General features: G+C 48.3%; 3 protein-coding genes across 8 annotated transcripts in view; 2 read left to right on the forward strand and 1 right to left on the reverse strand.

Annotated features, from left to right (window-relative positions):
- LOC117650295 (prothoracicostatic peptide-like) overlaps positions 1-7,229 on the forward strand; it is a 31,517-nt gene extending 24,288 nt beyond the window's left edge. For 2 of the 5 annotated variants that reach the window (XM_034393605.1, XM_034393606.1), the window contains 4 exons: positions 136-270; positions 1,813-2,740; positions 2,870-3,039; positions 5,912-7,229. In XM_034393605.1, coding sequence (XP_034249496.1) covers positions 157-270; positions 1,813-2,740; positions 2,870-3,027 — 1,200 coding nt within the window. In that variant the 5' untranslated portion in view covers positions 136-156 and the 3' untranslated portion in view covers positions 3,028-3,039; positions 5,912-7,229. Of the gene's footprint in view, positions 1-135; positions 271-1,812; positions 2,741-2,869; positions 3,040-3,934; positions 4,019-4,819; positions 4,910-5,911 lie in introns of all 5 variants that reach the window. The other 3 variants (XM_034393607.1, XM_034393608.1, XM_034393609.1) reach the window with 3 other exon arrangements.
- A 488-nt stretch (positions 7,230-7,717) lies between these two features.
- LOC117650292 (conserved oligomeric Golgi complex subunit 5) lies at positions 7,718-11,643 on the reverse strand. Of its 2 annotated transcripts, none has more exons than XM_034393601.1 (15): positions 11,466-11,643; positions 11,165-11,269; positions 10,961-11,085; positions 10,662-10,860; positions 10,441-10,583; positions 10,198-10,363; positions 9,989-10,104; positions 9,753-9,900; positions 9,507-9,669; positions 9,293-9,433; positions 9,087-9,220; positions 8,626-8,989; positions 8,432-8,540; positions 8,134-8,349; positions 7,718-8,052 (listed from the first exon to the last, which is right to left on the reverse strand). In XM_034393601.1, the coding sequence occupies exons 1-15, from the start codon at positions 11,509-11,511 to the stop codon at positions 7,855-7,857; spliced, it is 2,373 nt and encodes a 790-aa protein (XP_034249492.1). In that variant the 5' UTR covers positions 11,512-11,643; the 3' UTR covers positions 7,718-7,854. The 2 variants fall into 2 exon arrangements, with proteins under 2 accessions (XP_034249492.1, XP_034249493.1); XM_034393602.1 differs by having other exon boundaries at positions 11,554-11,623.
- Positions 11,644-11,814: 171 nt separating this feature from the next.
- Positions 11,815-13,651, forward strand: LOC117650296 (AP-2 complex subunit sigma). The gene is made up of 4 exons (XM_034393610.1): positions 11,815-11,959; positions 12,353-12,502; positions 12,620-12,793; positions 12,901-13,651. The coding sequence occupies exons 1-4, from the start codon at positions 11,957-11,959 to the stop codon at positions 13,000-13,002; spliced, it is 429 nt and encodes a 142-aa protein (XP_034249501.1). The 5' UTR covers positions 11,815-11,956; the 3' UTR covers positions 13,003-13,651.
- Positions 13,652-15,991: the final 2,340 nt, after the last annotated feature.

A 15,991-nucleotide genomic window follows, 5' to 3' on the forward strand; every position in this document is an offset into this window, starting at 1 on the left:
ACTGCTGTTCTTAACATTTTTCAACTTCAAACAAAATGATTGTTTTTAGGTATTTGCATGGGACCTCTGGTCGAACATTGGCAGAGTCCATTTTCCAGCAGGGCTTTCCGACCAATGCCTTTTTCCGTCTTGCAGGCGTTGCCGACACACCTCGCCATGTGGCGGCTGGCGCTCCTGGTCACAGCTTTCGTTGCTCACCAGCAGGGCTTCTGCGTTGCTTCCGACGAGAGCGCCCCCGCACACAGCACCGAGGACCTGAACCACCAGCTCGTGAGTACTCGCTTGGCGCCGTCCTGGAGCCCTTTGCCGCATTTTGCGCCGAACCGCCACGCCGCATCACCGCGCCGTGGCCAGGCCGTGGCCAGCAGTAGCGCTAATGCGACGGCTGCTATTGTGGCGGGTGTCCCGGGGGATGGGCCCGCCCCCGACCGCCCCCGCCTGACCCATCCCCTCGCTCCACCCCCGCTCCATGACGCGGGGTGCGGAGATGATCCCCGAGACGTTGGAGGCCGCGGCCGTAACCCGAGGACACGCGCGCCGGCGCGGCACGAGCCCCGCGCGGAGATGGCCGCCATGGCCGGGCTAAACATGCCATTTTTGCAGGTTGTGAATACGCGCTTATTAAAAAACGGCGCACGCGCGTCGTATCAAAGCGGCGGGAAGGAGCAGCGGTGTGGACCTTTCGGCCTGGTCGAGAGAGAAAGATAGGGGGGAAGGAGGAGAAGAAAAGGCAAAGACTCCTCTGCTGTCACTAGCTTGACTCCGTTCTGCAGCAGCGGTGCCAAGAACGTCTCGGACGATCATTTTATACGACGGAACTGTTGCATGATAATCACTGTGGCCCGCCCCAGCCCCAACCCCCACCCCCACATTCCCCCACCCCTGCCTCGCGGCCGCGGCCCGCAAGACCAGCGGTCTGCTCACATCATAACAACCGTTACAGAAATAATGACGACATAAAAATGCAAAGTGGAGCGGATTTACAGCTGACGACGCCCCGATGCCCCACCGCCATTTGGCATTTGGCCTCGCGGTGGTCAGTGGGGGAAAAGGAGGGGGGGGGGCACCGCCACCGACTCCGGGCGGGACGCATTCGCAAGCGCGCTGTACCCCTCTGTCCATTCCATTGAAACGGAATTCGGACATGTCCACCGGTTGGTCCAAACGTTGCAGACTGCCTGACTGCGTGTACAGCATGCTTGCGCAACAGTCTCTAAATCGGCGCCCTTCCGCGCCAGTCTGCACTGTGTGCGTACACTTGGCAACGCAGACAAGTTGACGAAACTGCTCGAAAAGCGGTCGCCGCGGCTTCTACCGTCTGATACTGACAGGCGTCTTTTTTTCTCAGACTCGAATTACTCCGAGCTGGCTCAAAAACGTTCAGGCCGATGCACCGCTCGGCTGGGATGGAAGGCATGGAGGGCAGGGAATGGGATTGCCCACTCCCCCAGATACACCACAGCTCCGTTGCCATGGCGGCCGGTTTATTATTACCATCACGATGACCACCATCATCGCCGCCACCGGCCGCCACCCCTCCGGGCCCTCCGCCTCCGCGCGTGATCCCTGCCGCCCCGCCGCGCCGCCCTGGTCGTTCCACCTCCTCAAGGGTCGCCCGCTGCGGAAATGTTACAATGTCGAAGCAATAAGCGGGATTAAAAAGCCCGGCGTAACAGATGCTGCACTTTTGCTCCTCTCGTCCGAGGGGACGTCGCTGTGCCGGCGGTGCCACGTCGGGGCTGGAGGCGCTGGAGGCCATGTGTTTGGACGGAGACGCCAACTGCGCTAAAGAGTCGTGTTCGTGTGTTGCAGGGACAGATCGCAGACATCGACGAGGACAAGCGGACATGGAACCAGTTCCAGAGCGGCTGGGGCAAGCGTTCCTGGGATGCGATGGGCGGCGGCTGGGGCAAGCGGGCCTGGGACAACATGCCCACTGGTGGCTGGGGCAAGCGGGCCTGGGACAACATGGCAACAGGTGGTGGCTGGGGCAAACGGGCCTGGGACAACATGCAGACAGGTGGTGGCTGGGGCAAGCGAGCCTGGGACAACATGCCCACTGGTGGCTGGGGCAAGCGGGCATGGGACAACATGGCAACTGGTGGTGGCTGGGGCAAACGGGCCTGGAACACGATGGGGGGCGGCTGGGGCAAGCGGGCCTGGGACAACATGCAGACCGGTGGTTGGGGAAAACGAGCCTGGAACAATATGGCGACCGGTGGCTGGGGGAAGCGGTCAATCGCGGACGATAACAACAACGACGTCTACGACAAGCGGGCCTGGGACAACATGCAGACTGGTGGATGGGGAAAGCGGGCCTGGGACAACATGCAGAGTGGTGGCGGTTGGGGCAAACGCGCTTGGGACAACATGCAGACTGGTGGTGGCTGGGGCAAGCGGGCCTGGGACAACATGCAGACGGGCGGTTGGGGAAAACGGGCTTGGGACAACATGCAGAGTGGTGGCGGTTGGGGCAAACGAGCTTGGGACAATATGCAGAGCGGTGGTGGCTGGGGCAAACGGGCTTGGGACAATATGGCCATGGGTGGCTGGGGCAAGCGGGCCTGGGACAACATGCAGACTGGCGGATGGGGCAAGCGAGACGGCCTGCACAACGACAGCGAGGAGGAGCCGGAGACCGGGGAGGCCGTGGAGGCCGTGGAAGAGGAGCGCCAGCCCGAGGAAGGGGAAGAAGTGCAGAGCGTCGGCAAGCGCCCGTCGGACTGGAGCAGCTTGCGAGGTAAGTTGCCCCGGTTCCAACTCGGGATGCATGACGACGCGCAGGCCAAGGCCGCCAAGGCCGCGGCCGCCGAGGCTGGCCGTGAGGCAAGGCTTCCCTGTTTCTGTGAATCGGACTCACCATCTGCAGGTGCTGACCGGGCGGAGGGGCCGCAGGGGCCCCCGGCCGCCAGTCACCCCGGCCCGGCCCCGGCCCCGGGGCCCAAGGGAGCCGTTAGTGGCGACCAGGGACCCCGGGGGGCGCAGGGGCGGGCTCAGGGGCAGGGGGTGGCGGGGGACTCCCAGTAGACAACGCACCAGGTTTGTTCGGCTCGCTCGCAGAGGCAGAGGCATGCGACTGCTTTCCTGCATGCGGCCTGGCCTGCGTGACCATTGCTGTAGGCCTCTAATGCCATCGGTCGCATTCACTTTTCAATGACAGCTTTTTTATGAAAAAAAATTAAGAACATTTGTAAATACTTTGGATGGCATGCCACGCGATAGCAAGGTGCTGAGGCTCAGAGTGATTTTTCTTGTAAAAAAGTATAAACACCTTGTCGGGCCCAACAAAATGGTGTGCAACGTGAGCAGTCACGCAGTAACGCCGTCAAGGTTGGTCAGTTCGGACATAATTGCAGTAAAAACGACCCAAAATTTAACCCCCTTGCCCAGAGAATTGTTAAAAAAAGAATGTCCGAAATTACGAACATTGACTGCAATTTGTGCTTGATGTAATTGTGTGTATAATAACATCAACAGAATATGCTACAGTTTTATCCATTGGTTGCCCAAAATCCATTCTTTATAAACAGATTCGTCACAAAAAGAAGAGCCCGTAAGATTTTTTTTAAATAACGCATATAAGTAAGCAATTGTCCGAGGTCTAAAGAGATAAATGTGATCATATTTGGGCTAAGATTTGAATTGTGTACAACCTCCTCCACAGTGAATAGACTTTACTCTTTGCCCTAACTTTTAAAGGTCCAAACAACCGTGATATAAAATGCCCTGAAGCAACGGTTGTTTGAATTGGCCTCCTTCTTCAATCGGCCACTCTAAACATTCACTTAAACTTACGTACAAGCATAGACTAATCCAAAATGTAAATAATGAAGCCCACAGCCTTTGTAAAGTTGCCTGTACTCTTCTAAGGGCATGAGGAATGTGTTCTGCTTCTTACGTGTGTGGTTTGGTCTTGGTCTGGTCGCTCGCCCAGGAGGGCCCTCGTCCAAAGCCTGCCCAGGGGGATACCTAAGTAACGCTCAGTGCGTCTACTACACCAACGGAGCCAGCCTGGCAGGTAGGCCGCGACACTTTCCAATTACTCATCCACCTTGCCCCGGCCTCTGCTGAATCGGACTCAGCCTCTGCCGGGGTGAAGCGAGCCCTAGCTCGCGGTCCCCGGAGGATGCCGTGGCACCAATAGGCAGCGGGCCGCGCCGGGCTTGGCTTCAAGGACGGCAGAAACGCGGTTACGCCCTGCTTCGGTTGCCAAAATCAAGTTTACTTTCTCCCCCATCCCCTCAATCTGTAAACTGGAAAATGTCTACATGGCTCGTCACCCACCGAGAGAATAGTGCTTTGGCTCAGCTTTAAGTCCCTTTTCCAATTTAAATACCGAATTTTGATTTGTTTGATATCAACACACGTGCCTATTGCTTCAAGAAAAAAAGTTTTGTTTCTCAAATTAATCAGAGTTACTGAACGTCACGATCTCTGGGTGCGGCCAAGTACGCATTTTTCTGAAGTTGCCTGGAAACAAAAATGCCTCTAATATTGTGTGGCTAGCTTAGCCCATCTTGCTCACTAAATTGCAAAAATGCAGTCTGCGTCCTGCTTAACGGCTGGCACGTTGGCTCAAGCCGGCTAAACAATCTGGGCGGTCGCTGTAAATAAAGCATCTGTCCTCGTTTTCTTGCTGGAGCCTCAACATCGTAACCACTTTTATTTTTGCGTGCGTCAGTCGACTGATTCACATCCAGCAACAAACTAATTTTTCACTTTTGCTAAAAAAACAAGAGCGCACTGTACATGAGCTGCTTGTCGGAGAGAGCATGTATCATGCAGCATGTTCTCGGGATAAGCAGTAGTGTGCTTGCAGGTTCCTGGGGCAAGAGAGAAAACTGGAGGAAACTAAAGGGCCTGTGGGGCTAACGGTCTAGGCGACCGAACCGCTCCCGGACCTGTGGCGGTGAGTTGCCATGACAACGTGTCCATTAGTTACGTAATGCGGAAGCATAGATCATGTCCATGTCGGGGCATCTCAAGGGTTGATTTTTGAAACCCACTGGCAGCCGACACCCTTTGGAAACAGAAAGTCATGGTGAGGCCCATGTGGTGTCGATTTGACCCAACTTCGCGCGAGCCCCGGTCTATTCAAGGACAAAATGTCCCCACCATGACGTCCTGTTCTCCCTAGGCTGGTGGCACCCTCTTAATTCGGTTGGCTAACAAACAAGACAATGTTGTGCCGCTTTGGTTGAATTTTCACCAAATTAATAAGTCTTCTCTGAGGGCATAATCCCGAGGCCGAGTCAGATAGTGCATGTTGACGTGACTGACGGAAGGTTTCAACCCTATAGTGAATTAGAACACGTTTTGGCTGAAGTTAAGGACGCCAGCACACACGGGTGTGATTAACTTTTCTCGCATGTGGCATGGACTATTGCGCTTGTAATTGCTTGCCCATGATTCGCTGCTGTTTCAAATAGCTGGAGATGAATTTCTGCAAGCTTTGCTTTTAGTTTTCATTGAATAATCGGGTTAAATATTACACTAATAATTGTCACCCTTCTTACACCTGCAATTAGTGTTCGATGTTTAGCTCCTAGCACGACGTTTATTCAAATAAAAAAAACAACGCGGACATTCTAGGATGTGATACTGAACACATTGTTTGCGTTCCCTTATCGACATGGAAGGGATGGATCCCTGATCACCCTCCATAGAGAGAAGGAAATGGAAACTGGCCGATCAGTGTTGTCAATCCTGCGGTAGAAAATTTGTTTGCTAGTTGGCGGAGGAGGAATAGTAAAATGCTGGCTGATTGAGCAAGGAAATGTTTTCCGAGCCACAGTAAACTGTCCGTCAGAACGGCAAACATTTTTATCGCGCGCTGGAATGTCCGTTTATTCGTTGTTTTTTCCCCTTAACTCTTACAGTGCGATGGCGTCACCAGAACCCTTTGTTGCAGGTGACGGGGGCCACTGAGGAGGCGCGGACAGCCCGTGCCCCAGCCGGGAGGTCTCCGCCGACTCCGCGGCCACGTGACGCCTTCCCGGGAGCCCTGGTGTAGAGGGGGTAGTGGCGGGGCCTCCGCCAGCCCATGGAGGCCCCGACGCAGCCCCACAGCCCGCAGCCGCACCCAGTCCGCACCCAGCGCACCGGCCGGCCTGCAGCCTGACGGCCTCCATGGCCTGACGGCCCCCAGCCCGACGGCGCCGCTCCACCTTTAGTTGCCTCCATCTCGGCCTTCTCGCCACCTCGACGTGCCCCTTCAGCTTCAGCCGGCCTCAGCCTTCCTTCTGGGATAGTTTCTGTTTTCACGAGATAGCGTGTTATATTCTTTCCTTCTCGTTTAAGTTTGCAATTCTTTTTTTCAAAAAGCCAATCATTTCAAAGTAATAATAATTTCATCCTTGGGAACTAGGAGGCAAAATGCAATCCAAGGTGCTTGGCTACGGAGACTCTGTTAGGACTTGTTCTCAGTAGTGTGTGATACTTCGGCGCTCGACGCTCTCGCCGTATCTCCTCTCCCTCTCTTCTGAAATTATGAATGATTGCTTCTCAGCCTTGACGCCTCGAGATTGAGCCACGCCTCTGGGGAAGTCGACCCCACGTTGGTTTCGTTTATGGCGCCTAAACCGAATACTAGAAGCGGGCGAGAGCTCTTGGCCCGTGGCTATAGCTCTTGGCCGGTGCTTCCGCGAAAAGGCCGGAAGGCCAGAAGGGCCTTGGCCAGCCTTGGCGCGGGATTGGCTCGGGGCTGCCGCGCTGTCGGACACGGGACTCGATTAGCCGAGCGGAGCGGAGCGCGTCACGCCACGGCCATACCCCTCGCAGCGCAGCGCGCGCGGAGTATCCACACTTCAAGGAACCGCCCTTGGATTGGAACTCTATTCTGTCTGACCCTCTCACTGCTCTCAACATTAGGAACTGCTCCAGTCACCAGGATCGGATCTACCCCTCCTCAGGCTTTCTGATTTTGTAATCACTATTATTTGGTGACCCTTTCCTCTGTTAAATAACATGTTTCTAAAAACAATTTGCCCCTCTTATTTGAGTGAATCGACCATTGTGGCTGGATTGCACCTAAATATTCGCCCACTAATTTGTTCGTTTTTAATGTTATTTTAATTCAGGTTTATTCTGCTGTGGACCCAGGCAAGAACAAATCTGAGTTAAAATGCGGTACTGTAGTTGATATCTTCCTGCTGTGTTTGTTACTGTGTACCTATGAACAATCTAGTTCAAGAGGATTATCTCTATAATAATAATAAGTTAAGCAAGTATTAGCACCACTTAATATTCTGACTATCAAGTTCAGGTACGGAAGAAGTGCAGGGCTTCTTCCCTGTTACAGTATCAATGCTTTATCCATGTACTCAGCTTAATAAAATAAAGAATGCAGGACTCTATAAAAAGTATTGTAAATATGTTAAGCAAAGAAAAAATACTCATGTCGTTTTTTTTCTTGGTTGTGAGTGTATAATATCTTTCAAAAATAATAAGGAAAGAAATATTTTTCTTCAATGAAACTATTCTCATAAGGAAATTAATTTGATTTTGATTTTACAGTGCCCAGTAGGTCACGATCTCAAATAAATGTTTAAAAAAAATTTAAATTCCAACTATTTGTTACAGTGGGCTGGTCGTTATTAAAGATTTTAGCTATCATCAATTACAATAATGTGAAAGTTTTAAAAAAAAGAAAGAAAAGAATGTTCCTTAATTTCACATTTAGGAATAAATTACCTAAGAAAGAATAAGAAACAACAAGTCATTTACTGCACAAGTCACAATTTATTACGAAACTTGACAATCTTTCCAGTTAATTCTTTTCATAGTTCAAAGTTAAAATTGGAAACCCCAACAATTCACTACTTTATTTATCAATTATACAAAAATACACGTAAATCAACTAACGCACAGAGACATACCTGCCTCTAGGAGTGCAACCATGACAGGATAAACAGGATGAAATTCGGCATGACCTAATTGACGCACTGACTGCTGATACCGCTGCAGGGAACCCCCAACAAGTTGAAGGCGATCACGTTCGGCAGGGTGAGAATCCAACCACTGAGACAAACGGCTGACAGACCAACCAGCGCTCTACCAAGGAGCAATGAGAATAGAAAAATTAAATACACATTAATCTTTTACCCAATTTTTGTTTAAATTTGAAAACCTTACCTGATGAGGTGACAAAAGTTCTGGAGGAGCTTGTGAGAACAAGGCTGTTAGAACAAGGCTGTGCGGGAGAGCAGTGCCAACTGCAGGGCTGGCAGCGACTTCAGAGGCAGGCAAACCAATGAGGGTCTTCAAAGACCGCAAGGTACGAAGAGACTTGCCCCATCCCAAGTCAGCTGGAGGTTGTCGTCCAGCCAATGGTTGTAATGCTAACTCCAGCTGCAGAAACAAACAGAAAAGCTTGATTCATGGGCAAATGCAATGTAACAAAAAATGAAAACAATTAAATAATATTCTGAACCTTCTCAAAGTCAGAAGACAATTTTAAAATGCCACCTTTTCCTAAGGGCCTTATCAAAGAAGCCAATCGCAAGAAAAGGTCAATGCACCGAGTTGCCACAATCACAGAACTAGAAAAGTATACAGATAAAGAATAAAACATTACTATGAGTTCAATTTTCAACCATAAAGAAATGAAATCAGAAATTTTCTCACCTTTTTACGACAAGTGCTTGGTCATCAAATGGTGACAGATAGAGGTTAATAGCTCTTCCAATGAAGGTTTGCAGTTCCTTCATGTAAAGACTGTTAGTGCTTCCGCCCTCATCTATAGAATAATCCTCGTCATGCATTGTCAGTAGGATTGCTTCCACAGCATCTCCAACAGATGCCAGTAGTGGTGTGAGTATGTGATTGGTGACCAATTTGTCCACTCCACTTAGGGAATCTCGAACAACAGATGCTGGGCCTGCTGCCAGTGTTGCTCCCATATTATTAAGAACTCTTTCAAGTTTCCCAGCTAGATAGTGCAAGATATTTGCCACTGCCGCATTCAGAGACTGAGCCTGGCTTGGAATGTCTGAAAAAGGAAATGAGGTTTGTGTCACAGTTAAAATTCCTTATTTTGCAGAGCTCACAGCTACTTGAGGCTAGGTAACTACAGGAAAAAAGCTGACCTATAACTTGAGTGGCATCTCCCCCAGTAGCAATGAGCTGTTCGCATTTTATGCAGAACAGGCGGACTGCCTTGCCAATATTTTTAGATACAGTCTTGCTTAGTGTTTCATCAACAAGTGACACACTTAATTCACTAAAACAAAAAGTTACAAATTGTAATAAAACAAAAGAGGATTGAAAACGAAGAGAGAAAAGTCTCACTTGCCTTGTGATTGTACGAACTAGCCCGTCCACATTTTCGTGAGTTGGGGCCTTTGTTTCAGAAAACATCAAATCAACTGGATCTAACAATCTTGAAACGGAACGGGATAGATAGGCATTTTCAAACTGAGCAATGAGTTCACGTCTGAAATGTTGAAGGAAGAAAGAAGTGTAAGATAATTGTCAAATGAATAGACTGATAAACACAAACAACTTACTCTAATTGATAGGGTTGTTTGCCACCTTCTGGTGTGAAATCACTAGAGCTAGTTTCCATAAGTGCCTTATTATGAGCAGCAGTAAGTCTTTTACTGAGGTCAACATAGAGCCTGAGAAGCTTTGGAAACTCTCCCTCAAGAGCTTGCTTCATGTAAGTAGAACCTGATAACATTATCAAAAATCCAAAAAAATTCAAAGTAAAAAGCTAAATGGACAGGTCAAAGAAATTCACATTATGCACTTACTTTGAGCACTGGATATGAGTTCCTGGGATAAAAGTTTTAGCACCCTCGACCAGAAAATTTCAGTCATGTCTTTGTGTTCATCAGGAATTGCAAGTCTACTGCCCAATTCTGAAGACTGAGCAAGGAGCACTGCATGCAGGACTTCAACCTGAAACACAGGCAATGTGATAACAAAACATGAAAACACAGTGAAAACGTTGTCAAGAACATCAAAACATTACATTGTGCACATTTACCTGGCTGCACCGGGTGTATATTGATAGCTCAAAAAGATTTTCAAGAGCCGCCCACAGTTTTGATCTAAAGGAAGATATATTTCCCAATGAAGGCATGACCACTCTCCCTGGAGCGCCTTAAAAGAAATAATGATTCACACTTTATAAACAAAGTTCAAAAGGAAATAAGAATTTATAGAGCTTTGAGATTTAAACTTCAAAATAATCACCTCTATTTTTGGAAGTTTCACTTGAAGCTGCTACCTGAGTAAGAGTTTGAATATCCAAAGCTTCTAAAATGGCTTTTGAAAGAGTGGATATAGATGTATCTAATGCCTGTGTGAGTTCAACATTTAGTGTTCCAAGATTACTAAACACTAAAACTGCAGTAGTAACCTGAGACAAGAAACAAAGGCATCTTTTACATTTAATTTAGTTACAGATAGGGGTAGTAAATAAATAGTAAAGCTCACTTTCTGATGATTCAGTGACTCCAAACCAGCCTTCAACATTGATTGTGCTTGTTTATGAACACTGGTGCGGTGATTTTCAACTGCTGCTTGGTCTGATGCCAATATTTCAAGACCAGAAAGATCCACATCTTCAGACAATTGATCTATAATAGAAAAGGGAATTTTGAACATGCATGAGAAATCAAGAAAAAGTTGAGATAGCTAAATTTATCGAATGTTACCTATCTCATTGAGAAGAGCAGCAGCCTTGACTTGATCCTGACAACTTTGGAGTTTTTTTGATAGCTGTTGAAGACGGGCTATTCGTCTTAGGAGGTCAGATGTTTCATGGAGACGAGAAAGCACCAAGGTGTGGGACTCCATTCGATGAAATGGTTCCATAATTCTAGCTCTCAATCTTTCTACACCGGAGAGGACGCACTATAATGAATACAGAAAATGTTAGGGACCAGGACCTTCACAGAATAAAATTTTCAAAGAGATGAATTATAAGAATAATGCGTCCCATATCACTACATACTTGAGTTTGAGAATGCATCCCGGCTAGCAGGGTCTGAAGACGCTCAACCCATGTGGCTTGAGAAACAAGGTCATCATGGTTTTCAAGGACCTGTTTGTGAAGTTCACTGTCTAAGATGTGAATTCCTGAACACAAATGGGCCATTTCATGAATAACAGTGTTCCTTGACAAAGCAATTTCTCATGTAGAAGAAAATAGACTTACCTTCAGTTAGCTTTGCTAGCTGCTCAGAAACAGCGAGAGTTTGGGAAACAGCGCTTGTAGTAACATCCTGATTCTCTCTCTCCTTGAGAAAGTGACGATAAAATTCTGAGACAAATTAGTATCATCATTAACTTCTAACAATTGGAACAGGAAATTATTTTTTTAGAATTCAAATACCACTATTTATTTGCTAAACAGTGGTACAGTATTTGAGTATTCAGAACAATATTAATAAAAATGACAATATAACAAATGGTGTTTAGGTTAAGTCCAATGTAAACAACAATTTGAGGAGCCTTACCATCTTCCTCGATCTCCTTCCACTGCTCGATAAGTTTCGAAGACATCTTTTAACACTCCAAATTCCATTAAATTTTCAAATCACTCACGTCATCGACAATTATCAATCCATGTTGCTAATCTCGCCGTCCGCCGTCTGCTGCAAGTGTCAAACGTCAACACTCTGATTCACTTGTCAAAATCCATTACCACCAACCTCTGAAACAAACTCCCTGTTTTGAAAGGTCGCTATTCTGTTACTATCCCGGATCTTAAATGGATCATGACTCAAAAAACAAATATTGAATAGGTTTCTTGAACTACTGCAATTAAATGTCGCTGATAGTTCGGATGTTCTGGACGTTGAACGATCTGGCTGTTGGTAGAAGACGTCAAACGTTTCGCAGTTTGAGGGAAGGCGCAGGCCGAGCAGGAGGCGTTCCACTCATTCACTTGGAGTTCTTTCATTGAACCCTTTGCCAACTCTTCGTTCTACAAACATCGATCTACAAAATGGTTAGTGCTTATGTAATTTTTTCTGTTCGTCATTTTTACGATCAAATGTCAAATGTAACAGCCTTGCACCTTACCTGTGATTTCTTGACGAATTCGAAGGGGGCGAATGGACATTTGACATTGGTTTAGGTTATGATTCGCAGGTTACAGGAAAGAATTTAGTCTTTTTTACTCACATCTTTCGAGACTCTTGTCATTTCAAGTCGTGACAGTGGTTCCCCGCTTGTTTTTCGCTCTAAATGTCTCCACTCTTTGCATTTGATGAGATGGCTGAACTACCTTAGCACTTTGTTTCTTACATTGGGTTTGACATTTTGTACTCTATTTTAATCCTCCCTCTGGCCTCTGTCTCAACTTCAACGTCATTTTTTTTTTGGTGTTTGTCTTTTCCAGATTCGTTTCATTCTCATTCAAAACAGAGCTGGCAAGACTCGATTGGCGAAGTGGTACATGAACTTTGATGATGACGAGAAGCAGAAGCTTATCGAAGAGGTGCATGCAGTTGTCACAGTCAGAGATGCAAAACATACCAATTTCGTTGAGGTAATTTGAAATTAGAAGACATTGTTACATCACTGCTGTCTAATGATCTCAAGTGCTTTCAATAATCATTAACATTTTTACATGTCACATCAATTTCATGCTTCTTTCTTCTTGCAGTTCCGCAACTTCAAGATAGTGTACAGGAGGTACGCAGGTCTATACTTCTGCATTTGTGTTGACGTAAATGATAATAATTTATGTTACCTGGAAGCAATCCACAATTTTGTGGAGGTTCTGAATGAATACTTCCACAACGTCTGTGAGCTTGACCTTGTTTTTAACTTCTATAAGGTGAGCAATGTTCCATGTAATGTTCCATGTAGTTTGTCACTTTTTGCATGATTGATTCGCATTCTTTGCATCATCTTGCTTATCATTGTTTCAAATTTTTGTTCCAGGTTTACACAGTGGTTGATGAGATGTTTCTGGCTGGAGAGATCAGAGAAACCAGTCAAACAAAAGTTTTAAAACAGCTGCTAATGTTAAATTCATTAGAATAAATCTCACAAATTAAAGCATTAATTATTAATATAAGTGCAATATTCTGAAAAATGCCATATCCAAACCAAAATTATTTTTGATCTGCATTGTATGTAACTGTACTTCACTCATGTTTGAATGGCCATTTTAGCTTCGTCAGTTATGTCATAGTTACTTGTATGTGTGTGAATCCAAGCGAGTATGATCACAATCATTTCAAAAGAAAGTAGGTGCTTTTCACGAGTTAAAATAAATATTATATGGATCTACTATGTGTGAATATTAATCTTCATGCTGCTTTTGTTATGGATTTTGAAATGATCCTTGTTATATATTATCTTTCCTTCTTTAGCATTCCATATTTTTAGGATGTTAGGAAATTTTCTTGAAATTTGTTAATGTTCATTACAGTGACCATTTTCATGTATTTCTCAAATGTCATTATTTTAAAAGTGTTCAAGTACTCTGTGCTTTGAAATGTGTTTATGCACAGTGTTTCCAGTGATTCATATACTTTTTGAATGAATGTGTTCTTTTTTTTTTTTTTTTTTTTTTTTGTTAGTGCCTGATGTAAACAGAAGTATTCTCCTGCTCTCATGCTGCTATTGTAATCGAGTTGTTGGAGGGAATTGTTATTTAATTGAGTGTAAATATACAAAAAAATATAAGCGTTAAATTGTATTTCATTTCTTAAAAAATGGAAAAGGCCCCTGGAATGTTGATTTAATGCAAGGTTACCTCTTCAATTATTACTCAAAATTGAGTTTATTGGTCCAGCCATAGGATCAAAACAACAAGAAGAAGAAGAAGGCTCGAACATAATTTGACCGTCGTGGGGGCTTCATGGATCATCGCCCCCAGACTTCCCTGTGTGATGTCTACACATCAGAGCAGTAGGCTTTTAACAGAAAAAAGGAAGTTTCATTAAGGTCAAAGAAAAAGACCCGAATTTGAAATAATATTTTAATGGATTGAGCTTGTAAGGTATTGTGCGAAAAAATGACTCAGAGCTGGTGCTGTAGACGATGAGCTGTTTTCCCGACGCCCATTTTGGTCTGTTACACATCCAGCTCACCCTCTCCTCTCGGCGGTGAAATCATGGTCGAGCCCTACTCAAAGGATGTGCTCTGCTTTGACCTTTGTCCAGAGCACCACGCCGGGGAGGTAGACCACCCTCTTGGCACGTCACGTAGACGACATCGGCATTCCGAGTGGGTATCGAACATCGAACCCAGACCATCCTCGCAAGGCGTGACGAGTCGAACCCAGGTCCCGCTCGAAAATCGCATACGATTATGTGTGGTACAGCATTTAATGGTAATGGTGCGCCGCCAAGCAGAGAGGCTCGTTTGGCTGCCTACCCATCAGGCGCGGACAGACAACACCTGCGCGACGCCGACGACGAGTTTTTCTTCCACTTTGGAGCGTGCTGTCCGCATCGTATCCCAGTGACTGACTCCCAGTCCCGGGGGCCGTGGTCTCCGCTCCTGCTTGTTAGCGAGGCGCGTCCTTAGAAGAAGAGTCCTCGAAATGACCAGCGCTGCGGGAGGGGGCAGGGCAGGCTTGGGGTCACGGCCTGGCCATCCCGTCGGGACTAGAGTCGACGGGACGGCTGGATGGCGGCGGCGCGGTGGCCACCGGCTAGTCCGGTCACACACCTGCAGGAGGCTCACTCCGAACAGCGCTTCGGTCGCTCTGTCTCTTTCGCACTCAAGTGGCGTCCCCGTAGTTGTGCGAGGGAGACAGCGGCGGGACGAGCCAAGCTTGGCGCGGTCTCATGGTCCGGCCGAGCCTGGCCGAGCCTGGCTGAGCAGTCCGCGGGTCACGCCAGCATTTCATCTTCCGGCCGCACCCCGCCCAGTCCGGGGAGTCCCGGCAGGCCGGGGCGGAGAGATTCTGCGAGTGCCGCTGCCGCGCTGCCGCTCCACACGGCGCGCACCTTGTATAGGCGGCACAGTCACGGAGTCCGCCCGAGTCCGACGGAGCCGCAGAGCGGCATGCAGTGCCATAGAGCTGACCAGTCTGGCTGCAGCCTGCAGCTGGACAGTGGGGCACGGGGACGGCCCGGACGGCCATCATGGGCACGCAGCATGCAGCATGCACTGCGCGGGGCGGGATCGCACCCGGACGCACACCTGAGCCTTGCCGCCGCCCCGTGCGAACGCAGCGAACGCACGTGTGGCGACCTGCCGGCCTGGCGGCCCAGAGAATAAACAACGTGGAGCAGGGGAAGGGAATGCATCCCGGCGGCCAGCACACTGCATCCGAAGCAGCGTTCTCTCTGTCACACTCACGGGGGCACTCCGTTGCGGCCCGCACGCGAGAGACAGAGCGACCAAACGATTCTGTCCGGAATCGCTCGGCAGCACGGATCCCCGAATTAATCGGCCAATTAATCCGAAGGGAATTTGAGTTCGCCCGATGATGACTTGTCGGGGCGCCGCGTCCGCTACACTGGCCGACTGGCCGGTGGATTCCACGCGCCGACCCGACCCGAGACCCGACCCCACTCGGTGAGGTGGCGGCGCGATGTCACGCCACACCCCAAGCGGAACAATTGACCAGCACTCTGCATTATTGTTTTTGCAAGTTACTTTGCTTCTTGGAGCGTTCCCTTCCTCTGGGATTATAATTTTAATTGCCCTTCCGGCATTAGCAATGCATATCGCACCAAGTGCAGCAGGACGGGGAAGTCCGCGCGCGGCCCTGCCTGCCCCGCACCGCCCGCACCACGTACCGCGCACCGCGAGGGGGCTCTCGGCCCTCTAGGCGTGGCTAGGCGTGGCTAGGCGTGGCTGGGCGTGGCCGGCCGCGCAAGGCGAAGGCAGGCACCGTGCAGGCCGTGCAGGCCGTGCAGTGCAGGCACCGAGCCTTACCAGTGTGCCTCTTCGTAATGAGAATGTCAGAAGTGCGTTTGTGCGCATCGCACGCGCGAGTGCGCATCATTTCAAACACTGTACTGACTGGGTTGCCAATTCTGGACACAAACAGTCGCAAGTCAAAGACCGT

The sequence above is a fragment of the Thrips palmi genome, unplaced genomic scaffold, assembly GCF_012932325.1.
Source record: "Thrips palmi isolate BJ-2018 unplaced genomic scaffold, TpBJ-2018v1 HiC_scaffold_5, whole genome shotgun sequence".
Classification (NCBI taxonomy): Eukaryota; Metazoa; Arthropoda; class Insecta; order Thysanoptera; family Thripidae; genus Thrips; species Thrips palmi.

Coding starts and splice junctions, on each gene's coding strand:
- LOC117650296 (XM_034393610.1), top strand. Junction 12,503..12,619: donor AACATACCAATTTCGTTGAG/GTAATTTGAAAT, acceptor TTCTTCTTGCAG/TTCCGCAACTTCAAGATAGT. Junction 12,794..12,900: donor TTGTTTTTAACTTCTATAAG/GTGAGCAATGTT, acceptor TTTTTGTTCCAG/GTTTACACAGTGGTTGATGA.
- LOC117650292 (XM_034393601.1), bottom strand. CDS start 11,511: ATGTCTTCGAAACTTATCGAGCAGTGGAAGGAGATCGAGGAAGATG. Junction 9,221..9,292: donor CTAGTTCGTACAATCACAAG/GCAAGTGAGACT, acceptor TTTTTGTTTTAG/TGAATTAAGTGTGTCACTTG. Junction 8,350..8,431: donor TGTCTTCTGACTTTGAGAAG/GTTCAGAATATT, acceptor TTGTTTCTGCAG/CTGGAGTTAGCATTACAACC.